Source organism: Hemitrygon akajei, chromosome 6, assembly GCF_048418815.1.
Source record: "Hemitrygon akajei chromosome 6, sHemAka1.3, whole genome shotgun sequence".
Classification (NCBI taxonomy): domain Eukaryota; kingdom Metazoa; phylum Chordata; class Chondrichthyes; order Myliobatiformes; family Dasyatidae; genus Hemitrygon; species Hemitrygon akajei.
In genome coordinates, this window is record NC_133129.1 from 96,487,182 (window position 1) to 96,513,369 (window position 26,188).

General features: G+C 46.5%; 2 protein-coding genes across 8 annotated transcripts; one reads left to right on the forward strand and one right to left on the reverse strand.

The window, feature by feature from the left end:
- Positions 1-294: 294 nt before the first annotated feature.
- Positions 295-15,997, forward strand: mblac1 (metallo-beta-lactamase domain containing 1). 7 transcript variants are annotated; one of them, XR_012099302.1, is made up of 4 exons: positions 295-437; positions 2,650-3,429; positions 4,200-9,223; positions 13,037-13,401. XR_012099302.1 is itself a non-coding variant. In XM_073048937.1 (3 exons), the coding sequence occupies exon 2, from the start codon at positions 2,714-2,716 to the stop codon at positions 3,413-3,415; it is 702 nt and encodes a 233-aa protein (XP_072905038.1). In that variant the 5' UTR covers positions 295-437; positions 2,650-2,713; the 3' UTR covers positions 3,416-3,429; positions 15,859-15,997. The 7 variants fall into 7 exon arrangements, 5 of the variants coding, with proteins under 5 accessions (XP_072905038.1, XP_072905040.1, XP_072905036.1 ...); XR_012099303.1 differs by having other exon boundaries at positions 9,142-9,223; XM_073048937.1 differs by lacking the exons at positions 4,200-9,223; positions 13,037-13,401 and adding an exon at positions 15,859-15,997.
- Positions 9,741-25,547, reverse strand: cnpy4 (canopy FGF signaling regulator 4). The gene is made up of 6 exons (XM_073048934.1): positions 25,415-25,547; positions 19,908-20,034; positions 18,367-18,464; positions 17,674-17,795; positions 15,954-16,071; positions 9,741-10,560 (listed from the first exon to the last, which is right to left on the reverse strand). The coding sequence occupies exons 1-6, from the start codon at positions 25,503-25,505 to the stop codon at positions 10,412-10,414; spliced, it is 705 nt and encodes a 234-aa protein (XP_072905035.1). The 5' UTR covers positions 25,506-25,547; the 3' UTR covers positions 9,741-10,411.
- Positions 25,548-26,188: the final 641 nt, after the last annotated feature.

The window sequence follows — 26,188 nt, forward strand, 5'->3', positions numbered from 1 at the left end:
ACACACACAAAATGCTGGAGGAACTCAGCAGGCCAGGCAGTATCTATGCAAAAGTGTAGAGCCGAAAGGTTTCGATTTTTCCATAGATGCTGCCTGTCCCGCTGAGCTTCTCCAGCATATTGTGCGGATTACCCGCAGGCGTTCGCCGGGCCACAGGAGCGAGCGGGTGGGCGCTGAACACCAACTATTACTCCGGGTGGATTGACCTATTGGTTTACTCACAAGAGTTCGCCGGGCCACAGGAGCGAGCGGGTGGGCGCTGAACACCAACTATTACTCCGGGTGGATTGACCTATTGGTTTACTCACAAGTGTTCGCCGGGCCACAGGAGCGAGCGGGTGGGCGCTGAACACCAACTATTACGCCGGGTGGATTGACCTATTGGTTTACTCACAAGTGTTCGTCGGGCCGGAGGAGCGGGCGGGTGACTGGCAATGGTGAGTCGCCGGTTCGGGTTCGTGTCCGTGTCCGGAGTGCGGAATCGGGGGTGGAGGGAGCGGGGGAACGTATGGGAGGGAGAGGGGATTGGTTCTAGGTTTTAAGCAGGGGCCTCGATTTGCAACCTTCCAGCTCCGGAACCGACCCGAGGCCGAGACTGCGGCCTAGCGAAGAAGAGGCCCCCATAGGAGCCCCTCGCTTTTTAACTTTATTTAGCACCCCCCCCCCCCGTCTTCTGTATCTCTCTCAGTAAACATCACCGGAAAAGCAAACGTTCTTGACCATTTAGGGGATCCTGCTGTGCAGTTTCCTGCAATCCCACACCACGAGGTTACTACACTGAATTAGTGTGGATTACTTCACTCACTCCAAAATCGAATTGTTTCCATGATCCACAGACTCACTCTTCATCTCCTTCTGCACTTTGGTTATTTGTCAGTCGTTGCCCAGTTATATATATATTTCACAATCTCATTTGTATTATTTTACCCTGCGAATGCCTGCAAGTAAATGAATCTCAAGGTAGCATATAATAACATACTTACATATATAGTAATTTTACTTTGAGATGATGTACGGGTCAGTGTAACACTTTGCATGGCTTCAGAGCTAAATGCCTGGAAGGAGATCAGTGGGGACAGACAAGCAGAGAGAGTGATCCCTGCAGAAAGTGGAGCTGGGAGGGGAAGTTCTGCCTGATGGAGAATGTATGTCTTCTCTTTATTTTGAAATTGTAGCCCATCATTGCATCCACCAACCTTTTACTAACAGTCCCACCCTGGATATTCTCTCTCCGACCCCCACTCCCAGTCTGCTAGAAGATACGAGAGCACGTACCACCAGGCCCAGCAAAGCTTCCATCCCATTTATACAGGTTTTTGCTGTACATGACGATACACTTTTATGCTTTTACATTTTGGGAGGACAGACCTGGGTAGGATATACACAGTGAATGATAGGGTACTGAGGATTGAGGGTCAATGGGACTAGGCAGAATAACAATTGGGCAGAGACTAGATGGACCAAAAGGCCTGTTTCTATGCTGTAGTGCCATGATTCTATGACTACTCTTTATCCTGCATTGTTAAGGTTTTAGCTTGTTCTATCTCAGTGCACTATGTAATGATTTGACTTCCCGGAGATCACCTTCATTGTCCCGTAGGATGTATTCCAGCGACGGGACACCTACCTGTGTAAAGGTTTCTCACAGTATCTCAGTAGAATGGTCCAGTCCATCAGAGGCAGAAGTCTCCCTACCACTCAGCACATTTACATGGAGCGTTGCCACAAGCAGCATCCATCATCCGCTACCATCTACCACATGCTCTCTTCTCGCAGCTGCCGTCAGGCAAGGAGTACTCAATTAGGTCCCACACCATCAGATTCAGCAACAGTTATTACCCTACAACCATAGACTCCTGAACCAGTTATTACCCTACAGCCATCAGACTCCTGAACCAGCACGGAGAACTAAAATCACCTCAACTCTGAACTGTTTCCCTGACCTACTATCTCACTTTCAAGGATGTTTTACAACACTACCTCAATACTATTTTCCCCTCTTTTTGCACTATTTAATTAACTTTTTAAATATATTCTTACTGTAATTTAGTTTTTATTATGATGTATTGCAATGTACTGTTGCCACATAACAAATTCCACCACATGATATTAAACCTGTTTCTGATCATTCCCTCACATAACCCCCCCCCCCTCCTTCCTCCTCACCTGTCACCTCTCCCCAGCTTCTTATTCAGAATCAGGGTTATTATCTCTGACATATGCCCTGAAATGTGTTCATTTGTGGAAGGAATGCACATAAAATATGCTATAAATTACAGTAAGAAATATGTATATAGGCTAGGCTGTCTGTTCACCCATGGATGCTGTATCCTAGCTGCCTACACAAGCTGGGCAGTACAATATGGAGAGGAAGCTGTTGCCCATGCAGCAGACTCCCCCCTCCACACATCTAATGAATCTAAACAAATGGCCGAAACCGGTACAGTTTGGCCTTAGGACTCCTCTAGCTCCAGATTTTTTTCTTGGGGTGTACTTCTGAAGTCTTCCCCATGAACTCTGATGTTTGAGAAGTGAATTTTATTTATGTATACCTGTCTACCTGCAACACCAGTAATCTACAAAATCTTCTGGTCAGGAAACCAAGATGCCGGATTATCGGTAGTTTAATGCATTTTCCTTTATTTCCAGGCTGGGAACGGGACCGTCGCCAAGGCTGAGGTTGGGGAATTCTGGCTGCAGGAACCATTGAGACATGAGGAGAGCATCGGATGTGGAGTCAGAGCCTCCCGGCTTGTCGGCCATTCCGGGGAGTCCGTATTCCATCTTTGTGATTAAGGAGGGGTACGCTTACACGGATGAGGAGGGCCACATGAGGGCGGACGGGTCGGTCACCCTGGTGAAGGGGCCGCAGGTGGTGCTGGTGGACACGGGGAACCCATGGGACGGTGAACTGATTCTGCGGAAGCTGCAGTCGCACGGGCTGGCAGCCGGGGACATCACTTTCGTGGTCTGCACCCATGGCCACTCGGACCACGTTGGGAACCTGGGCCTCTTCCTGGAGGCCACCTTCATCGTCTCCTATGACATCTGCCGGCGGCAGGACACCTACCTGGACCACGACTTCCGCTCTGGACAGCCCTACCGAATTGACGAGTGGCTGGAGGTGATCCCGACACCGGGTCACAGCGGCAGCGACGTCAGCCTCATCGTGCATGGCACCCAGTGGGGGACTGTAGTGGTGGCAGGGGACCTGTTTGAGAGGGAGGACGATGAGCAGGACTGGCGGGAGCTGAGTGAGAACCCCGAACTACAAGCGAGGCACAGGGACCGGGTGCGAGCCCTGGCTGATGTTATCATTCCCGGTCATGGACCACCCTTCAGGGTAACAAAAGAATGTATCCCACCTGCTGACGTAGGTAGCAGTGGACCAGGAGGGACGGCTAAAGCAGTCTGATCTCCAACGAGCAGGTAACCACCCCTAGATTATGAGCAGCATACACAATACACTGAGAAACTCAGCTGGTCAGGCAGCATTTATGGAGGGGAATAAACAGTCAGTGCTTTGGGTGGAGATCCTTCCTCAGGACTGGTAAGGAAGGGGGCAATAGCCAGAATAAGTGGGGCTTTGGTGATGGGTGGGGGGGAATACATGTGAAACATCAACTGTTAATCCCCTCCATAGAAGCTGCCCGACCTGCTGAGTTCCTCCAGCATTTGTGTGCTTTGCTCTGGATTGCCAGCATCTGCAGAATCTTGTGTGTCGCCCCAAGACTAACCTCCAGCTTCAAATTCACAGCTGCCTTGAGATTAGGTCCTCCCTGGTGATGTGAGGAACTCGGAGGTGTACGGTGGAGGCTGACGAAAGAGGAATCCGATAGGGAAGGGCAGGTCACCATGGAATAGAGAGAAAAGAGTAAAAACCCAGAGGGAGGTGATGGGCAGGTCATGAGGAAGGAAGAAGGGGCGGTGGGGGGGGCTAGGGAGGAGTAGTTATCGAAGTTCATGCCATTAGGCTGGAGGCTACCCAGATAGAATTAGTGTAACCTGAGATTCAACCTTCCCAGCTTCTCACATCACCTCCCTCCCTCCACACCCACCTTCCCCTCATCTGGTCTCACCTATCACCTGCTATCCTGAGCTCCTCCCCCTTCCCCCACCTTATTCTGGCTTCTGCCCCCTTCCTTTCCAGACGTGACAGGTCTTGGCCCAAAACATCAACTGTTTATTTCCCTCCATAGATGCCGAGTTCCGTGTGCATTGCTCAAGAGTTACCCGAAAGTGACAACCCTGATTTCAAATTGGCAGCTACTGAGGTGGCATTTCCCGGTTTGTGGACGCGAATGGGATAAACTTGCCAGCTGTCACAGATCGCAGGCGTCTTTTCTGGGTTAGGAACTCCGCTGTGACCGCATTTCTGACTTGTGAAAGCACGAGCAGATGATAGAAATGAAATCCTGCCCTAACCTGGGCACAAACTCTCTGTACTTAATTTATATTTAAAAATCATGAGTATTTAATCCAAAATATTTCTGTAGTAAAATTTCAACATTTTTTCTTGATGGCATGTTATTCCTGAACACTTAAGGGGATCAGTCTGAGAATATGTTCACTCTGAGGGGAGTTGGAATCTGGAATTCCCTGTCTGCAGAAACAACATTAAGTTGTATGAAGACAAATTTCCCAGGTTACCTCAATGGGCCAAATGGCCTATTTCTGCTGTTTTGCCTAATTGTTATGGAAGGATAATAAATCAGCCATGGTTGATTGAATGGCAGACCAGACTCGATGGGCTGAATGGCCTAATTCTACTCCTATGTTCCATTATGTATGAGAATCTTAGTTTCTGCAAATTCTTCCATACATTTTAAAATTGTTTCTTTTTCTACCTAGTAATAATGATCATAAAATGTTTCACTATAGTCATTAATAACAGATTGGGTCTCAGTCTGAAACGTGGGCCGTTTATTCCTCAACATAGATGCTGCCTGACCTGCTGAGTTCCAGTATTCTGTGTATTTTGCTGGATTTTCAGCATCTGAGCGCATGCCTTCAGGCTCCGGTACCTCCTCCGATGGTAACGATGCGAATGGCCTGGGTGAAGGGGGTCCTTGATGGACGCCACCTTTTTGAGGCACCGCTCCTTGAAGATGTCTTGGATACCACGGAGGCTAGTGCCCATGATGGGGCTGAAGTTGTTCACAACTATCCTGCAGCTTCTCATGATCCTGTGCAATAGCATTCCCTCCCCACTCCCACCATACCAGCCGGTGATGTAGCCAGTCAGAATGCTCTCCAGAGAAGAAGAAGAATTTGCGAATGGCTTTGGTGACATACCAAAGTTCTTCAAACTCCTAATGAAAATAGCCACCATTGTGACTTCTTTGTAGCTGCATTGATATGTTGAATTGTCACGAGATATTAACATCTAGGAACCTGAAATTGCTCTCTCCGCTCTGATCCCTCTATGAGGACTGGTGTGTGTTCCCTTGTCTTACCTTTTCCAAAGCTCACAATCAGTTCTTTGGTCTTACTGACCAAGGTTGTTGCTACGACACCACTCAACTAGCTGATATATCTTACTCCTGTACACCCTCTCATCACCTTCTGAATAAATTTATAGATGGCAAAAGAGCTGTGCCTAGCCCCACAGTCATAGGTATAGAGAGTAGAGCAGTGAGCTAAGTACATCTCTGAGGTGAAGACTCTTGTGTTTGTGCTATACATGTTAGTGCCATGGTAGTGTAGGAGTTCCAGTGTTTAATTCTGACGCTGTCTGTAAGGAATGTCTGTACGTCCTCCCTGTGGAATGTGTGGGTTTCCTCCCACAGTTCAAAGACATACCAGGTTGGTTAAATGGACATTGTAAGTTGTCCTGTGATTAGGTTAGGGTCAAATCGGTGAAGCTCAAAGAGCCAATTCTGTGTTGTATCTCTAAATAAAATTTTACTTATTTAATCGTGAGCAGCATTAAGATGAAAAAATCATGGTAAGTCTATGTAGAGAGAGACAGTGGTTGGTTTAGTTTGTACAGTATACTGTTATTGTCACACGTACCAAGGTACAGTGCAAACTTCCCATACAGATCATTTCATTACAGTGAAGTAGAACAAGGTAAAGCAAAAGGTACAGAAAATAGACCAACTTGTAGTGCTCTGGCTCAAGGCTATGAATCCAATGTGGCAAAATGGGATTAGTGTAGATTGGTATAAGGACAACACAGATACAATTGGCAGAAGGACTTGTTTCTCTATCACTTACTGGTCATTTACAACCTTCAAGCAAACGATACAGTCTGGGGTGAGTGGGCTACCATAATAAAACCAAGGATGCAATGTCCAGGCTTTACAAGGCCTTGATCAAACCGCATTTGGAATATTGAGAGCAGTCTTGGGTGCCATATCTAAGATGAGGGTGGCAGAGTGGAGATGCAGCTCCACCAAAGGAGGGGTAAGGAATGTCTTCACTCCTCTAGCCTGCTGGTCACCCTCGGGCAAGGTGTACCACTTGCTTTGCCCCGCAAAGGCTCAGAAGCTGGGTACATCCAGCACCCCTGGACACAGCCAATGGGGCGAAGAGTTCCCTGCCCCGTGCCAAGGTCAGACAGTGAGGGTGGAGTGCACAACTGGAATGGGACCCCTCCCACCTACTCCATTTACAGTGTGGAAGGCCACACTTTTAGCCCTTAAGTCAAAAGGGTTGCCGGTCTCCCGATGGCAGGAGGTCCTCCCTGAGGCACTCCACTCTATCCGCTCCCTGTTGTGTATGTCCACTAATGCCACCCCTCACGAACACCTATTCTCTTTTCCCAGGAAGTCTGTCACTGGGACCTAGATAGAACATGTTCCAGCACACACAAAATCCCCGACCAGGTCTTCCAAGGACACATCACAGCTCCAGACCACTTCCTAAACCCCAGCCTTGACAGCCTAACTCTCCTTTGCAGACCCAGGACGTGCCCTCTTCTCATTGTTACCATTAGGAAGGAGGTACAGAAAACTGACGGCACATACTTAACGATTCAGGAGCAGCTTCTTCCCTTCTGTCATCAGATTTTTGGAATGGACATTGAACCCATGAACACTACCTCACTACTTTTTTAAATAATTCTGCTTTTGCACTACCTAATTTATATATACACACACACACACATATATATATATACACATATATATATATATACACATACACACACACACATACTTACTGTAATTCAGATTTTTTTCTATATCATGCATTGCACTGTACTTCTGCCACAAAGTTAACAAATTTCAGGACATATGCCAGTGATATTAAACTTGATTCTGATCCTACCCAAGCCTTGGGACCCAAGGTCAGCAAGCACAGAGACGCAGACAAAGGGTTGTTGACACTATTAGACAATTATTTCAAAATATTATCAGCTGTTAACTCAAACTTATTTGGTTATTAACAGCTCATATGTGTATTATGATAATTGTCCATCTACAATGCATTCTAACTTGGTTCTGCATTCTGCTATTGTTTTGTCTTGTTCTACCTCAATGCAGCATCTAAAGGTGTGATCTGTTTGAATAGTGTGCAAGAGAGTCTTTCACTGTATCTTAGTATATGTCATAATAATACAATACCAGCAATTTATAGAAGCACAGGACTTAGCTACAGAAGGCCAAGTTTAATACTGATATAACGTGAGGTGACACATTTTGCTGTGAAGGGTATGGAGAAGAGATATAGAACAAAGGATGCTGTCTAACAGCAGTGCAGGAGACTTTGACATAAATATTGAGTTCTCCAGTTTCAGTTCTCTCCCCCATCCCCTTTTCTTCCTCCTCCAATCTCTCCAGAACAATTGAACAGTTAATCATAAACAGGAGAAATTCTGCAGAAGCAGAAATCCAGAGCAACACACACAAAAAGCCGGAGGAACTCAGCAGGTCAGGCAATATCTATGAAAACAGTCAACATTTTGGGCCAAGACTGAGAAGGGAGAAGACACCAGAATACAACAGTGGGGGGAGCGGAAGGAGGATAAAAGGTGATAGTGAAGCCAGGTAGGTAGGAAAGGTAAAGGAATGGAGAGGAAGGAATTTGATATGAGAGGTGAATGAGCCACAGGAGAAAGGGAAGGAGACCCAGGGGAGTGATAGGCAGGTGAGAAGAGGTAAGGGATCAGAGTGGGGAATAGAAGAGGGGAAGGGGAGGGATTTTTTTTAAGACCAGGAGAAATCGATATTCGTGTTATCAGGTATTCCATCAGATAGAATATAGGGTGTTGTTCCTTCATCCTGAGGGTGGCCTTGTCATGGCACAAGAGGAGACAATAGACCAACATGCCAGAACAGGAATGAGGATTGGAATTAAAATGTTTGGCCTCCAGGAAGTTCTGCTTTTGGCAAATGGATTAGAGGTGCTCGACGAAGCAGCTACCCAATTTACAACGGGTATCACCGGTATGGAGAAGGCTGCATCTACAGCACCAGACACAGTAGGTGACCCCGACAGATTGTAGATGAAGTGTTGCCTCACCTAGACAGACTATTTGGGGCTTGAATGGAGGTGAGGGAGGATATTAATGGGTAGGTGTATCACTTTTCAAGGGCCAGGAGGGAGATTAGCGGAGAAAAGCAAATGGACAAGGGAATCAGAGAGACCAGTCCCTGTGGTGGGATGTGTTGGATGAGAGGCTCAAGGGGTGGGTTGAATAGTTCCCTCGTACAAGAAGTTACTCTTGTCCTCACAATCTACCCAGATATGATCTTACAGCTTATCGTCTACCTGCGCTGCATTTTCTCTAGCTGCTACACTTCATTTACTTCACACTTTGTTTTACCTTGTTCCAGTGCAGCGGTTCCCAACCTTGTTTTAATACCATGGAGCCTTACCGTTAATCGCAGAGTCCGTGGACCTCAGGTCAGGAACTCCTCTGTAATGAAGTGACCTATCTCAGAGCAGTCCTAGAGTGAGGAACCACCTGCTGTTCAGCTGCTTTAAGCACCAGGCCAGATTGAAAAGGTCAGGGTGACGGGACTGGAGGCGAGGGATGGGCCAGTTCTCCTCACCACCTGCGATGTTTGCTCTGCTCTCTGCTGTACTGCAGTGATGCCTGGCTTCGCATCTGTGGTTACTGGACATTGTGATTTGGACCGTGGCTGGTGTCTGCTCTACATAGCAACAATGTCTGACATTGTGTTTTTTGTAAAGTTCCAGTTCTGAAGATACAAAAATACAACTGCAGATGCTGTGGATCAAAGAATACTTACACGACGCTGGAAGAACTCAGCAGGTCAGGCAGCATCCGTGAGAAAAGAGTAGCCAACGTTTCGGGCCAGGACCCTTCGTCAGTTCTGAAGATATTGGCTTGTTTCTGTCGTTTGTACAATTTGTTTTTTTGTCCTCCCTGTGCACAGGGTGTTCGATGGTAGTTTATTTTTGGCGGGTTCTTTTGAGGTTTCTTTGTTTCGTGGTTGCCTGTAAGGAGACGAATCTCAAAGAAACCTCAAGAACCTTTTGTCCACTTAATTACCTTCCTCACCCCTCACATCTCCATCACCCTCCTCTCATTCCCTTCCCACTCTCCCTCTTCCCCTCTCGTCTCCCTTTTAGTCTCCCCTCCTCAGTCCTTTCCTTCCCCGGCATGCAAGACACGCTTTTCACTGCATCTCAATACACGTGACAATAATAAACCAACTCCAGTTTCAACAGTGCAACCCCGGATCAGGGCATGCACTGGTGCCCAGCGTCACTGCAGAGCAGCAGACTGGCGGGGATTCCGAGCCCAACAGAAACAACAGAGGAGATGCTTTCTTCAGGCACCAGGGATGGGCTTTATTCTGTAAAAAACGGTTGCACGTTCAGCAGCTTGAGAAAAGAGACTACTGGCCGCATCTTGAGTTGATGAAGCTGCTTGGATTAAAGCGGCCATCGAGGGGTGTGTTGGTTTTGTGAGGTCGAAAGCCTCTGCACAGTGTGCAGGACAGCAGCAAATGCCCATGCTGAGTTTTTTGAGAAGTCTGCTATGATAACTCAGCAGAGACAAGCTGGACAGTACATGCTTAGTGTTGTGTGGGGCATCTCAGTCACGAGGGATGCTCAGCACACGGACATGAAAGTAGGAAGATTAATAAAAAGTCTGCAATATTTTTGGACTCGTGGAGGCAAACGCTAATACCGCCTGTGTGTTGGCAGCTCTGCAAGGCTCCCTGGAAAAAGTGGGTGAAGGACTGCTTTACAGAGCACCAGAGGTTATGTTGGTGGGTCATTCCCTAAAGAGCTCAGGGAGAATCCATCCGGATGGGGAAAGAGAACCATGACTGCATACAGACGGGAACACCGGCAGTGTCGGGATCAGAGGAGCCGCACTGTTTATACGTGTTCTGATCACCAGGTGGATGTGGCTTGGATGGACGGATCAGGCTGTGGTGGGCAACAGGACCACCGCCTGTTCCAGGTCGGGTACAGACTCCGGCACAGCTCAGAGCTCCGAAGCGTCGTGACGTGCTGCTGTCTGCCCTGCTGTCTCGCCCTCCGCCTTGTGGTCCGCCGGCCTCGTCACCTGGTTACCCGTCTCTGTGCTGATGGCTGCATCGCCCTTTCGGCCCTTCCATATTTCACTGAGGCAATCTGGAAGCAGAGGCAAAGGGGGCAGTTAATAACAGAGATCCAGAGTCACACACACAAAGTGGTGGAGGAACTGTGTCTATGGAGAGGGATTAAAGTGAATGCACCAGGCTGAGATGCTCCATCAGGCAGGAAAAGGGGGGACGAAGAATAGGAGTGTGGAGTAGGGAAAGGAGCAAGTGACAGGCGAAACTAAGTCTGGGGGAAGACAGTGGAGGGGAGAAGTGAGACAAGGACCCACCCACCCTGGACATACTCTCCCCTCACCCCTTCCATCGGGCAGAAAGTATAGAAGACTCCACCTACCCCAGCCATTCCCTCTTCTCACTCTTTCCTTCGGGCAGAATATACAAAAGCCTGAAAGCACGTACCACCAGGCTGAAGGACATCTTCTACTGTTATCAGACTCTTGAATGGACCGATTTTACGATAAGATGGGCTCATCCTGACAATCCACCTCATTATGATCTTGTACTTCATCATTTACCAGCACTGCACATTTTCAGTAGCCTTTACGCTTTATTCTGCATTGTTATTGTTTTACCTTATTCTAGCTCAACGTACTGTGTAATGATCTGGTCTGTACAACAGCATGCAAGATGTGCTTTTCACTGCATCTTGGTACATGTGACAATAATAAACCAATACTAAACTAAAGACACAGTATATGAGCAGGCCCTTAAGCCCATCAAGTCTGCAGAGACTATGAGATGGTTCAGGAACAGATACTTCCCTTCAATCATTTGGTTCTGGAACCAACTGGTACAACACTAATCGCTACCCGAGTATAGCAACACGGTGACCATTTTTGATCACATTGCACCACAACGAGTTGTTTTCTTTTGTGTATAATTCATGTTTATGCTTTTTTCCTGTCTCTGACTCCATGTTGCCTGTTTTGTTGCTGCAAGCAGGGTTTTCATTGCACCTGTGGAAGTGGCAATAAACTCAACTTGTACAATCCCACTTTCTTTCTTTGCTTATTTATTTAACAATACAGCACTTGCTCTTCTAGAGGTGACAAACCTTTTTGTGAGAGTATGTCCAAACAGGCAATAATCTTCTAAAAAAAAATTCTCTGGCATGTCATGTTAATTTTGAGCAGAGATTATCATTGATTAATGGATTAGTAATAAAATTATGGACTAAGGAAAAAGCACAATATAAGCATATTTATATGTATTCATTGCTTTTTAGAATCATTTGAGAAAACTGTTCAAAATATATTAATATTAATCTTTTAAACAGACAATTTTAACATACTTTCTATTATGGGTGGGTTTTAGCATAGAGGAATATGTGGTTTCTGTGACCATTAGTGTACTGGCAATGTTACCAGCACGAAACACATCCAGGTGAGGGCAAATCAGAAGCCATGGCTTACTGAAGAGGTCCATACATGCTTCCTTTAGATCGGGGGACGCTTTAGCTCTCAGGGAAGCAAGAACTGTGCTTTTCCACTCAATCAGGAAGGCAAAATGGGGGCATTCTCAGAGAATTTACTGCGATACCAGAGATAGGAGGCACATGTGGCAGAGAATTAGGAGGATTATAGACTACAAGTCTACCCTGTGCGTCAGTGACTAGGGTGCTTCACTCCCTGAGAGGTTGAATGTCTTCTCCGCCTGGTTTGGTGCACAGAACAAAATGCTGGCAAGGAAGGCCCCTCCCCTCCCCAGAGGAGCAGACACTCTGATGGCTGAAGCTGAGGTGAGGAAGAGCCTGGTCAGAGTCAACCTGCTGATCCTGATAGTATACCAGGTTGGGTCCTGAAAGACTACACAGCCCAGCTGACAGATATATTTAACTTCCCTCTGAAATAATCCATTGTCCCCTCAGTTTTCAATGCGGCAACCATCATTCCAGTGCCAAAGAAGGCGATGGTATCCTGCCTAAACAACTATCGTGCAGCGCGATTTAACATCAACCATTATGAAATGCTCTGAGTAGCTGGTCATGAAGCACATTAAAGCCTTTCTCCCCAGCTACATTGGATCCTTTCCAGTTTGCTTATCGCTCAGATTGATCCACTGATATTGCAATAGGCTTTGCCTTCCATTTCAGTTCCGTGTTCAACACCATCGTACCCCAGAAACTGGTGGGGAAACTGTCCTCACTGGGTCTCAACACCTTCCTCTGCAATTAGATACTTTTTAAACAGTAAGGCCAGTCAGTCCATGTGGGCATCAACGTCTCTAGTCCCATTACACTGAGCACTGATGCTCCACTGGACTTCTGAACTCACAGCTGCATTGTATTGGAAGTGTCGCTGGTTAATCTATTTAGTATCTTACAATATTTAATATTAATGAACTTTAGTTTGTTATTTATGTGTGATTCATCTGTAGATTTTATTCCTGCCTTCATAAGTTATTGTATGTTATGTGTCTTACACCCTGCTCCAAAGAAATGTTGTCTTGTTTCTATATACATTAAATACATGTATATTAATTGACAATAAACTTGTCTTGACTTAAAGAATCGAGGAGCCAGATGGATTAAAATGCCAGGGCGTTGGGACCAGTTCTGCTCTGCGACGTTTACTTTGCTCTACACTGCGGAGGATGTGGGCCTGCTCTGGGCTCTGTAACATTTTACTCCGCTATGTGATAAGCTGAGGCTATGGCTGCAGGCCTGCTCCATGTTTCACGTCTGAGGACTCACTTTCGTTCTAAATGTTACTTACTTTTATTGTTTGTACGATTTGTTTTTCTTCCCCCTTTATCTCTGTACATTGGGTGTTTGTTAGTCTTTTTTTTAAATGGGTTCTTGTGTTTCTTGTTTTGTGGCTGCTGTAAGGAGACAAATCTTATGCTTTAATAATAAATGTACTTTTGACTTTGATCAGTGCATGCCATATGCCAACATTTTTTGCGTTTACCATTTTGTGCATGTGTGCCATAGTTTGCCACTCCCGTGAATCTAGAGATTAAAGTTTAGTTTATTATTAATTTTATGTTCAGCATTTCTTGGCATTTGAGAAGGTGAGGGCAAGCTGCCTTCATGGACTGCCACAATATTTCTGGTGCTGTCATGGAGGGTTCAAGGATTTAGACCTGGCAACGATGAAGGACTGATTAGATATTTTCAAATCAGTGGTATGTGACTGAGAGAGCAAGCTTGCTGATGGTGTCTCCAACTTGTTAGAGAGCTCAGACCAGCACTAACCTGAACTCTACCATAGAGAACTACAGAAATAAACACGGATTGCGAGAAGGAATCACAGCAGCTGCAGAGGGAAATACAGCAAGTATTTAGTCAATTTTCAATAACAAATCCTATATATTTCAGATTTCCAACATTGGGTGTATTTTACTTCTGTGTTTCTATTTACTTTTTTATCGTGGTTAGAACATGCACAGGAACAGGCCCTTCAGCCAACAATGTCTGTGCAACCATGATCCCAATCTAAATTAAACTGCAAAGGAAATTTTATTATCAGATAATATGTCACCATATACAACCTTGACATTTGTTTTTATTTATTACTTACTGAGATACAGCACTGAGTAGGACCTTCAAACACTGCTTAGCAAACCTCAATTTGATTCTATCCTAATCAGTTCAGTTCCAGTTTATTGTCATTTAGAAACCACAAGTGCAATGCAGTTAAAAAATGAGACAATGTTCCTCCAGAATGATATCACAAAAGCATATGACAAAACAGACTACACCAGAAAATCCACATAACGTTTGGCAATCCCTAAATCCAGAGTCCGGAGAGGATGCTGCGTATTAATATCGCGCTACCGTCTTAGCACGTTCCCCAGAAAGGAGCTCCAAATCCAGCAGACAAAACAAGACTACCCAGACACACCAAGTCAGGAGACCAACTCAACAAACCAAAAACTAAAGCTACAAGACCTACACAAAACCATATAGTTACATATAGTTATAGTTAACATATAGTTACAACAGTGCAGACAATATCATAATTGATAAAAAACAGTCCAAAGATGTTAAAAGACTATAAGTTTGAAAGAAACCACCACACAGTTTCCACAAGTCCTCAGGGTCCCGATAAACTCATCATCCCACACAGGTGACAGAAGGGAATACCCCTGCTATGGACTTCCAAGGCAAGCCTCGCAGGTGCAGCACACAATGAAAGCTCCGTCGGACCCAGCTCTGCAGACGCAGCACACGGTGAAAGTGCCCCGACCGCAGTAGACTCCGAGTCCGTTGTACCTCCGAGCCTCCGACCATCCCCTCTGAGCACCATCCTCTGCCGAGCGCACTACGACGCACGGGACAATTTACAATGACCAATTAACCTACCAACCGGTACGTCTTTGGACTGTGGGACAAAACCCACGTGGTCACAGGGAGAAGGTATAAACTCCTTACAGGCACTGGCGATTTTCCTGCGGGCATACTCAGCAAATCTATAAAATAGCAACTATAACAGGATCAATGAAGGATCAGCTAGAGTTCAGAAAGCAACAAACTGTGCAAAGACAAACATAAATAAATAGAAATAAATACTGAGAAGCTTAAGAGTCCTGAAAGTGAAATCATTGGTTGTGGGACATCAATAGAACATCGTTATCCCTTTTGTTCACAAGAGCATTATGGTTGAGGAGTAGTAACTGTTCTTGTACCTGGCGGTGCAAATCCTGAAGCAATATATACATACTTTGAAACCAATAAATGTACTTTGTCTTTGATTATTATTGTCACATGCACTGAGGCAATAAATTTACTTTGTACCTTCCATGGGAAGAGGAGCAGCTAATATTTCAGGTGACAATAGCAAACCAATACTAAATTAAAGCAGCATAGGAACAGGCCCTTCAGCCCATCAAGTCTGCAGAGACTATCATATAGTCAATTACATGCTAAGCCCTCCCTACCATCAGTAGTATCTACAGGAGGCAGTGCCTCAAGAAGGGAACATCTAACAAGCTGTTTCTCTTCACTCAGGTGCAGCCCAACCTGCTGAGTATCTGCAGAAGTTCACGTTTAGATTTCCACCACCTGCCGTGTTTCCTTAACAGATGAGCATTCCTGAAATAAAGAAATGGTGATCCACATGCAATGGTGATTGTAGGGGCCACGCATGTTTCCTGTTTGCATTGTAACTGCACTGTGCACGTATTATGGGAACGAGTCACATAAGCAAAAGTGTGGTACAAATCAAAGGGTTTAGTTACATATTTGTGCTTTGTTCTGGGCGTTTAGAGTTGTAGAACGTCAGGTGTTACTGATCGCTTAACTATGTTTAATATTGCTAGTTCTAGGTTCATAATTATATTTTGCTTATTGCTAGAGAGGATTGACAACATTTCTTCCACTTTTTAGAACATTACTGGATTGATCGGAGGCCACGCCATTCCAGATAACTACCCGTGTGGTTGGCAGCAGTTGCTGCTACAGTCATTATGCAGCACACTGACCTCGATCATCGCTTGTCAGCACGTGCGTCACACAGAGGAACTTCTCCAGCTCTAGGTCCTGATGGTGGAAGTACCAGTCCTCCACAACGTCCTCGTACCGTTCCAACATGTTCTCACACTGAAAGGAGCAGGATGGCATCAGGTGAATCAGGAAAGCATACGGATTAACAGCAAACACACAAGATGCTGGAGGAACTCAGCAAGTCATGGGAATGAATAAATACTTGACATTTCGGGCCGAGACACTTCTTCAGGACTGATACTTAAAGGAAGATACTTAAGGAAGGACTGATAATTAAACACCTAACTAAATTAATCTTCATGTCTACACAATATTCACAGCCCTCCACTCTCTGCGCATTCACATGCTTAACTAATGATAGAGGTGTTCAAGAGTTCATTATATGCCCCCTTCACCACCCTGGCAGTGCTTTCCCCTTTAAACCTACCCCCTCATAACTTGCACGCCCTGTGTTATCAGACACTTCAACCTTAGGATAAAATAAGATACTGACTGTCTAGCCTCAATGTCTCTTGCAATTTTATTAGCCTCCATCAGGTCTCCCCTCAGCCTCCACCACTCCAGAGGAATCAACCCAAGTTTGTGCAACCTCTCCAAAGCCTCCACATCCTCCCTATAAGACCATTGAATGTAATATTCCAGAGGTGGTGAGCCAAAATGTTTCCAGTGGCTGAGTTTCGATAGCAGAGGGTCAGAGATTGGGATGGTTGGGAAATGAACCAGTGATGACGTGGGAGAAATCTCTTTATGTGGTAATAATTCGGAATACTTTGTCTTATAGGTTGGTGTAAGTAAATTCAACAGGTGTTTTCACAAAAGAATTGGACATGAACAGTGAGCAGAGAGAAAAAAAATTACAGGAATATGGGGAAAGGAAGATTATCTCAGTTATTTTTTCAAAAAGCTGACACAGACCTGAAGGGCCAAATAGCCTCCACTTTATTCTGTTAACGTCAATCCAGTTAGGATTGGCTTCAGCACCATCTGGAGTACAACTGGCCAAGATGGTCCACTCCTGACTGGATTCTCAGTGTCTCAGTTTTGGAAAGTGTAGGTGTGTAGTCAGAGGAGAGGGATGCTGCCTGTAGTAATCAAATAGTAACACCACTTATTGCAAGTGGCTGTTTGGGTGTATTCTGCTGTTATGCAATACAGCAAATATAAATTTCAACAGCAACCAGTCTTCAGATCTGAAAGTCGATTGTAGATTGAGTTTAAAAATGCAGCTCAGAACAATGGCATTCTTGGAGCTGCAGAATGGGGTTGCTTGCAAACGAGGAAACACTCATTAACCTGAGATATCTGCATATATATGCATGAACACAGCTCAGAGAAGGGTGGCGGGCACTCATTTTGGGTGTCTGAAGTACGGGTGTGAAGATCTACGCATTTGAAAACTACATGTAATTCAAAGGAAGCAATGTAGATACATTTCAACTATACAATTGTCCTATTGTTACCATTGATCTTTAGCATATGATATGTCATATAATATTGGGTCAGGGAGCCTCTTCTGAAAGTGTCTCCGGTATGATGCCTGCTTATGTGCTGAGTAAGGAGTTCAATATCACCAGCTTCAGTGTGTCCTGGTGACTTTGTTCACAGCCACAATCTGATCAGCTGTGAAGACAGATCACCTACACTTGTAGACTGTCAGCACTTTCAGGAAGTGTGATTAACCACCAGTCCACCTTTTACCTGTTTTTTCATGTCTGTGACCTCAGCCGAGGGCTCATCCCACATCTCGAACGGGATCCCCAGTTCTACCTTGACTCCTTTGTTGACCAGATTCTTCAGGGTCATCATGGTCTCACTGGTACCCCTGCAAACAGCAGCATGAGGTGTCAGGAGCACACTGCAGTCGATGGCTTTCCAACCACACTGACAGCTACTGCACTCCGACACATGCACACACGAACAGCAGTACACACACATTTACAAACTACACAAAGTCCACCCACACAGGTGAACAATCACACCAAGTACCAACACACACACACTAATATACCCACACAATCTTCACTGTAGTATAAATTTGAATGTGTGCATGAATCTCATGAATGCATGGAATATATTAGTACAAGTTACAGCACAGTATAAATAGCAATACCACACACACACACGAACTGATGCAAGTGTTGCGTGCACACTCAGTGCTTCAGGAACAGCTTCTTCCCCTCTGTCCTCAGATTTCTGAATGGACAATTAACCCATGTACACTACCTCACTATGTTTTTCTTTATTTTGCCCTCTTTTTGCACTGCTTATTTAATTCAATATATATTTCTTATTTTAATTTAGTTTTTTGTCAATATGTACTGTCACCAAACAACAAATTGCCAGTGACACTAAACGCGATTCGATTCTGTCACTGCTACACTCTTGCCAGTACCTTTGCATATCTCAAGCTGCCCGGTCGCTCAGCGTGAACGTTGTACTGCAGGATCCTCTCACAGATGTTGTCCATTGCCTCTGCCAGCCGTGTCTCCCTGTTGTGTGTGTGTGGGGGGGGGGAAGAGAGGTGAGGTTGGGGAGTTTCGGAAGGGCAAATGAGTGAGATTAGGATGGAGAGAGAGAGAGCAAGCCAGTGAGATTACCAGAAAGAGAAGGATATATTAGGGGGAGCTCAGCAAGATAAGGAGACGGGGTACAGAGACAGGGAGACAGTCTATGAGTACTCTGTAAACACCCCTTGGTGAGTTATTGGCCATGCATTGGGAAACAGTAAATAGAGAAAAAGATACAATCATTTAACAATAACGTAACAACCAGATACTATGTGCCTTTTCTCCGTGGAAAGCTAAGGAGAGCTGGCCATGCTCTGTAGGAAAACAAGTGGCCACAAGACATAACCAGTGCTGACCAACAGTTTCACATAATTCTGGGGTTGTAATGATTATAACAGCCTCACGTCAACACCACGTGCTCTTACACGCAGTCCTGTTTTATGTCTCATTGCCCACAATGCTATACAGTACCAGTGACTGGGTTCAATTCCCATTGCTGCCTATAAGGAGTTTGTACCTTCTCCCCATGATCACATGGGTTTCCTCCGGGTGCTCCGGTTTCCTCCCACAGTCCAAAGACGTACTGAATGGTAGGTTAATTGGTCCTGTGATTAGGCTGGGATTAAATCAGGGGATTACTGGGTGACATGTCTCAAAAGCCGGACGGGCCTATTCCGTGCTGTGTCTCAGTAATCAAATGAAATTTTACTCTCCCCCCCCCCCCCCCCCCCCATATAGAATAATACAGCATGGAAACAGACACTTTGGCCCAACTGGTCTGTGCCAGTTGGCCACATTTGGCGCATAACCCTCCAGACTTCCCCCCCCCCCCCCCCCCCAATGTACCTATCCAAATGCCTCTGAAATGTTGTAGCTGTATCCACATCGATCACCCTCTCTGGCAGCTCATTTCAAAGACTTACTATCCTTTGTGTAAAGACATTATCTGTCACTTTTCACCCCCCCCCATCTCACTCGTCTGCTACCAGCCTCTCCCCTGACCTCCCCACCTCTCCTGATCTCTGTGCCTCACCCTCTCACCCCAATGGCGTCTTTTAAATCTCTCCCCTCTAATCTTATACCAGTACCCTCTAGTTTTGTACTCTCCATTGCTAGGAATAAAACTATAACTGTCTTATCTACATTTTACAAACTTCTGAGGTCAGCCTCATTCTCCGGTGCTCCAGCAAATACAGATCTCGTGTGACCATACTCCCCCTGCAGTTTAGGCGGCATCCTCATATCTCTCTCTCTCTCTGCCCTCCCCAGCTTGGCAATGTCTTTCCTATAAAAGGTGACCAAAATGGTACACAATAATCAAAAGTATGACCTGTCCCCATTCCTGAGCTCAGTGGAAACTCTTTTGGCCTAAAGTTGAAAGGGGAACATTGAACAACAGCAAAGCTCTGCAATGAGGGCACTCACGAGGTGTTATACTTGATCTTCCTCTTCCTCTTCCCATTGTCCAGCACCTCTCCGAGCTCCAGCACTTCCTTGGAGCGCCTGGTCTTGTCCAGTGCGGACTGCAGCTCCACCGTCAGGAACTTGCACACTTCATATGGCGGGGAAGGAAATGGGAGTTAGGAGAGGTTTACACCCAGTGGCCATTTTATTAGCTACATCTGCTCATTAATGTAAATATCTAATCAGCCGATCATGTGGCAGCAACTCGATGCATAAAAGCATTCAGACGTGGTCAAGAGGTTCAGTTGTTGTTCAGACCAAACATCAGAATGGGGAAGGGATGTGATCTAAGTGACTTTGACCATTGAATGATTGTTGGTGTCAGACGAGGTGGTCTGCACATCTCAGAAACTGTTGATCACCAACAACAACCTCTAGAATTTACAGGAATGGTGCAAAAAAAAAAATCCAGTGAGCAGCAGTGCCTTGTTAATGAGAGAGGTCAAAGGAGGATGGGCAAACTAGTTCAAGCTGACAGGAAGGCAACATAACTCAAATAACAATGCATTATAGCAGTAGTGTGCAGAGGAACACATGTTGAACCATGAAGTGGATGGGCCACAGGAGCGAGAGAACATGAATATATACTCAGTGGCCACTTTATTATGTACAGGAGGCACTAAATAAAGTATTTACTGAGTGTACGTGGGTACAACAGTGGTGTCCCAGTGAACTTCCATCTGCCTTTGGCTGACTAGCCACACAGCCAATCATTGTGGCAGCAACACAATGCATGAGCATGCAGACATGGTCAAGAGGTTCAGTCGTTCAAATCAAACATCAGAATGGGGAAGCAATGTCTTCTAAGTGACTTTGACTGTGGAATAATTATTGGTGCCAGATGGGGAGATTTGAGTATCTCAGAAGCTGCTGATTTCATGGCATTTTCACCCACAACAGTCTCTAGAGTTTAAAGAGAATGGTGCCAAAAACATCTAGTGAGCCATAGTTCATAGTGAGAGTTCAGAGGAGAATGGTCACTCTAGTGCAAGTTGACAGGAAGGCAACAGTAACTAACATCCACACATCACAACAGCAGTGTGCAGAAGAGCATCTCTGAACGTACATGTTGAACCTGAAAGTGGATGGGTTGCAGCAGCAGAAGACCACACTGGGTTTTAATCCCATACTTAATAAAGTGACCACTCAGTGTGTAGGTCCACTCCAAATTTCTACATTATTCCAATGATGCCCATTGGTGCTTCTGGGACACTACCTCACCTTCCAGAAACACATTAACTCCACAAGACTTGGGAGCAGAATTAGCCCACTCAGCCCAGTGAATCTGCTCCGCCATGTTTTATTTTCCTCTAGTATTCATGCTATCAGATTGGCAGCTACCCAGACAGAACAAGGTGTTGCTTCTCCAACCTGCATTTGGCTCACTGTGGCAGTAGAGGAAGCCTTGGACCGACATATCGGAATGGGTCACCTGAGAAGCTGCTTGGATCTGTTCTAATTTGCCTACCGGCACGACAGATGCCACTACATCAGCTCTTTGCTTAATCCTGGAACATCCGGGCAGCAAAGATGCAGATATCAGAATGCTCTCTATTGACTACAGCTCAGCATTCCATACGATCATCCCCTCAAAGCTCCAAGACCTTGGCCTCAATACCTCATTGTTCAATTGAATCCTAATTCCCTCACTTGCAGACCCCAGTCAGTTCGGATTGGCAACATCTCCTCCACCGTCTCCATCAGCACAGGTGCACCACAAGGCTGTGTGCTTAGCCCCCTGCTCTACATTATGATTGTGTGGCTAAGCACAACTCCAACACCATATTTAAGTTTGCTATGACAAACTTAAATGACCACTGTCACCACTGTCATAGGCTGAATCAAACATCATGATGAATCAGCATATCAGAGGGAGATTGAAAATTTGGCTGAGTGGTGATATAACAACAAGCTCTGACCAAGGAGCTGATTATTGACTTCAGCAGGAGGGACCAGAGGTCCATGAGCCAGTCTCAGAGGTGAAGATGGTCATCAACTTTAAATTCCTGTGTGGTGGAGAGTATACTGACTGGCTGCAATACAGCCTGATGTGAAAACACAATTGCCTTGAATGGAAAATCCCACAAAAGGTAGTGGATACATCCCAGTACATCACAGGTAAAGCCTTACCCACCATTAAGCACATCCACATGAAAAGCTGTTGTAGAAAAGCAGCTTCCATCATCAGGGACCCCCACCACCAAGGTATGCTCTATTCTTGTTGGAAGGAGGTACAGGAGTTTCTGGACTCATACCACCAGGTTTAGGAGCAGTTATTACTCCTCAACCATCAGGTTCTTGAACCAGAGGGGATAACTTCACAACCCAAGACTCACTTTCAAGGACTCTTCATCTCATGTTCTCAATATTTATTTATTATTTTCCTTTTTATATTTAGGTTGTTGTCTTTTGCACACTGGTTGGACGCCCAAGTAGGCACAGTCTTTTATTGGTTCTATTATGGATTTATTGATAATGCCTGCAAGAAAATGGATCTCAGGGTTGTATATGGTGACATACATGCACTCTGATAATAAATCTACTTTCAACTTTGAGTTGAAATGGGTGACTACCAGGCAGTCCTGCCTGTTGTGGCAAACACAGAGCAGAGGTGCTCAATTAAACAGTTCCCCCAGGCTGCCTATATAGAGGAAGCCACTCTTGTTTCCTCACTCTTCCAGTTGTGATGAGAGCCTCTTGACCTGAAACGTTGACTATATCGCTCCCCAATGATGCTGACTTTCCTGCTGGGTGCTCCCAGCAATTTTATTTTTGACAGATTGAGTCAGTGGAAAGATCAAAGTTCAAGGTAAATTTATTATCAGAGTACTATGTGGGACCATATACAACTCTGAGATTCATTTACTTGCAGATAAACTCAATAAGTCCATAATAGAATCAAGAAGTAAATATTTCTGCAAGTAGGAGGTGAGGATAGCAACTCACTACTTTTAAAATGTACCCAAGAGAGAAATGTATTTGAAGAGTGGGGTGCAATCCAAGCAAGTGTGAGGTGTTGCACTTTGGGAGGTCAAGTATAAGGACAAAGTATACAGTTAATGGAAGGACACATAATACACACACTAGCATTTTGATAAGACTTCGCTGTTTTGTTAGGTTTGTAGGACAACAAGGGGAATTAGGGTCAAGGATGAGGGGTAATTAGATCAGAGACAGGAGCCAGAGTTTGGAGTACAGGTCGGACAGCTCCTCAGTTAAAGGTCAGCAATCCCACAGGTCAGGTTAGCAGGCAGTGAAGAGGTTAGTGAGTCCTGGGGAGTCATGAGGGCCAGTGATACCCCTTCCAGGTCGCAAGGGTCAGATATCGTACCAGTCTGGAAGTTGAGGCCCAAAGGTTAAACCTGTGATTAGCACATCCTGGAGTTAATAGCCAGAGGTCAATAAAATCCAAAGTTCGATGCCCAATGTCTGTGAGTCTGAGAGTCCAGGGCCAAAGACTGAAGGCCCACAGGTGGCTTGTCCTGGGGTTGGTAGTGAGGGAGAAATGGGCTTATTTTGCTGATGTCTGGTTTTCGATGCTTGTTCAGCTGAACAATGTGGGCATGCTATGTTGCCACCAGAATGTGTGCCGATAACATCCTCGATCTGTGTTGGTCATTAAGCAAACCGCATTTTACTGATGTACAATGTGATACATAAACCTGAATCTGAATCCATCAGCAAGGATGCCCTGTTGCACGGAGACCCCCTCGAAGGCCTTGCTTGGCTGGATGGGGAACCCACCTCACCCAATACCCATCACCTTGGATAGCCTGCAAAAAGGTAGCCGCTACCCTTCGTGCTGTGGCTTGATTTACTCACTACAATGGACACTGAGAATTAGAATTAGATTATCAGTGTTGTATATGATGTGAAACTTGTGGTTTTGCAGCAGCAGAGTCCGAAGGCCAAATACAAGTTAAATATAGATATATAATGCACTAAAATGAACAATGAGATTAGGGTTTGTAAACCTGACCGTGGAAGGGAAGAAGCCAGTTCCCAAATCGTTGAGAATCTGGCTCCTACCCCACCTCCCTGATGGCAGTATCGAGAAGAGGAAATGTCCTGGGTGGTCAGTGTCCTTGGATGATAGATGCCCCTTCTGGAGGTAATGCTTCTTGAAGAGGCTCTCGGTGGTGGAGAGGGTTGTGCCTGTGATGAGGCTGGCAGAGGCTACAACTCTCTGCAGCCTCTTGCGACCCTGGGCATTAGAGTCACTGTCACAGTAACGCCATCAGTCGGAATGCTCTCCACAGTGTATGATCCATTGTCTTGGAGCCCATCCACACCTGGACCCCCTGTTGCATGGGGTACCCACACATCCCAGAATTAACCCCCCCCCCACTGCATGGGATATTCTCCCCACCTCCCATAGACCCCTGTTACTTGGGGAATGCCACTTCCCCAGACCCCTGTTCATTGGGAACCCCACAATCCCCAAATTTCCTGCTGCATGAGGAACCCACTACCCATGGACCCCCCTGTTGAATTGGAACCCCACAATCCCCAAACCTCCTGCTGCATGGGTAACCCCACCGTCCTACATCCCCTGGCTCATGGGGTATCCCAAATGCCCCCAGACCACTGCTACATGGGGGACCCCGACCACTGCCCCCAGACCCCCTACCACAAGGGGAACCCCAGTAACCCCCAGATCCCCTGTGCAAGGGACCCCCACACATCCTCCAGACCCTACATGGGGAGCCCCACTGCCTCAGACCCCATTTCGTGAGGCACCCCAAATGCCTCCTGACCTCTTGCTGAATGGGACTCCCTCCACCTCCCTGGACCCCTTGCAGCATGGAGACTCCCACTGCCCCAGACTCTGTTTCATGGAGGACCCCAACTGCCCCTAGACCCCCCGATGCATGGGACCTCGCACCTCCCCCAGACGCTCTACTGCATGAGGACCCCCCACTACCCCAGACCCTCTGCTTCATGGGGATTTCCCACTGTCCTCGGACCCCCCCACTGCATGTGACCTCCCCACTCCCCCAGACTCCTGGCTGCATGGGGGACCCCCACGGGCCTAGACCACCTGCCACAAGGGGACCCCCACCTCCCCCAGACCCCTGCTTAATGGGGACCCTCCCAACTCCCCCAGACCCTCTCATACTTGGGGACCCCCACTGCCCCCAGACTCCCTGCTGTATGGGAGCCCCCCCCCCCCTCCTATCTGCACAGACCAGATACATGGGGACCCTCACAACCCCGGATCCCCTGCTGCATGGGGAGCCCCACCGTTCCCGGAACCCCTCGCAGTATGGTTGCACCCACCACCACCCGAAGTGCCCGCTGCCTGGGGGCTCCCACCATCTCTGGAGCCCAGTTGCTATGGGTAGCAATGCGCCATCTTGGATGCCCCCCGTTGCTAGGGGTAACTAGCCATCACCGTGGCGCCCCGGGACGGGCAGGTTACCCCACCTTCCTTTCGTTCTCAACCCCCTCTCCTCTTCCACACTCACCTTCGCACTTGGTCGGCAACCTCTCGTCATCTTCGGCGGCGGCACCCGCGCCCATAACGGGCACCAGGACTAAAAAGATTACCCGCAGCATCGCAGCGTCCCGGCCACCGGCCAATTGGCGCTCACTCGCGGCCTGCAGCCAATAGGCGTCAGCCTCCTACCAGCAACCAATAGGCGCCCGCCCTGCGACCAGCATCCAATAAGCGCCGGCCTCACTCCTCACATCGCGCCTGCGTGTCTGAATCATCTTCTTCGAACCGCCGCGCCACGCTAGCAGCCACGTCCACCAGCAAGGGCGGAATGGGACGTTTAACGTCATTACGTCGAAGCGTGCCTGCGCTCACTCCCCCAGGGTAGAAGGTGTACCACGTGGTTGTAATTTAACCCCATCCTCCATGACCTGCTTCCTTATTGGCGAAAAGTTAGAGCGCAATCATCCGCGTGCTGGAATTACTTTTAAAATTGTAGTTAAGCGGGAACGAATGGAGATGATCAAAAATGGCCGGAAATATCAGTCGGCTGATTGACCAGTGGCGCTATGTTTTTAAAAGTGTACCACTAAATGGATTTACCAACAGCTCAGCACATCACAGGAACCAGCCTTTTATGGACTCTGTCAATACTTACCTCTACCAAGATAATCAAGATCCTCTCCCGCCCGGGACATTCTGCCTTTCAACTTTACTTTTTTTTAAAAGCCTGAATGCACGTACTACCAAACTTAGGACAGCTTCTAATCCCACTGTTATCAGATTCTTGAACGAACCTCATACG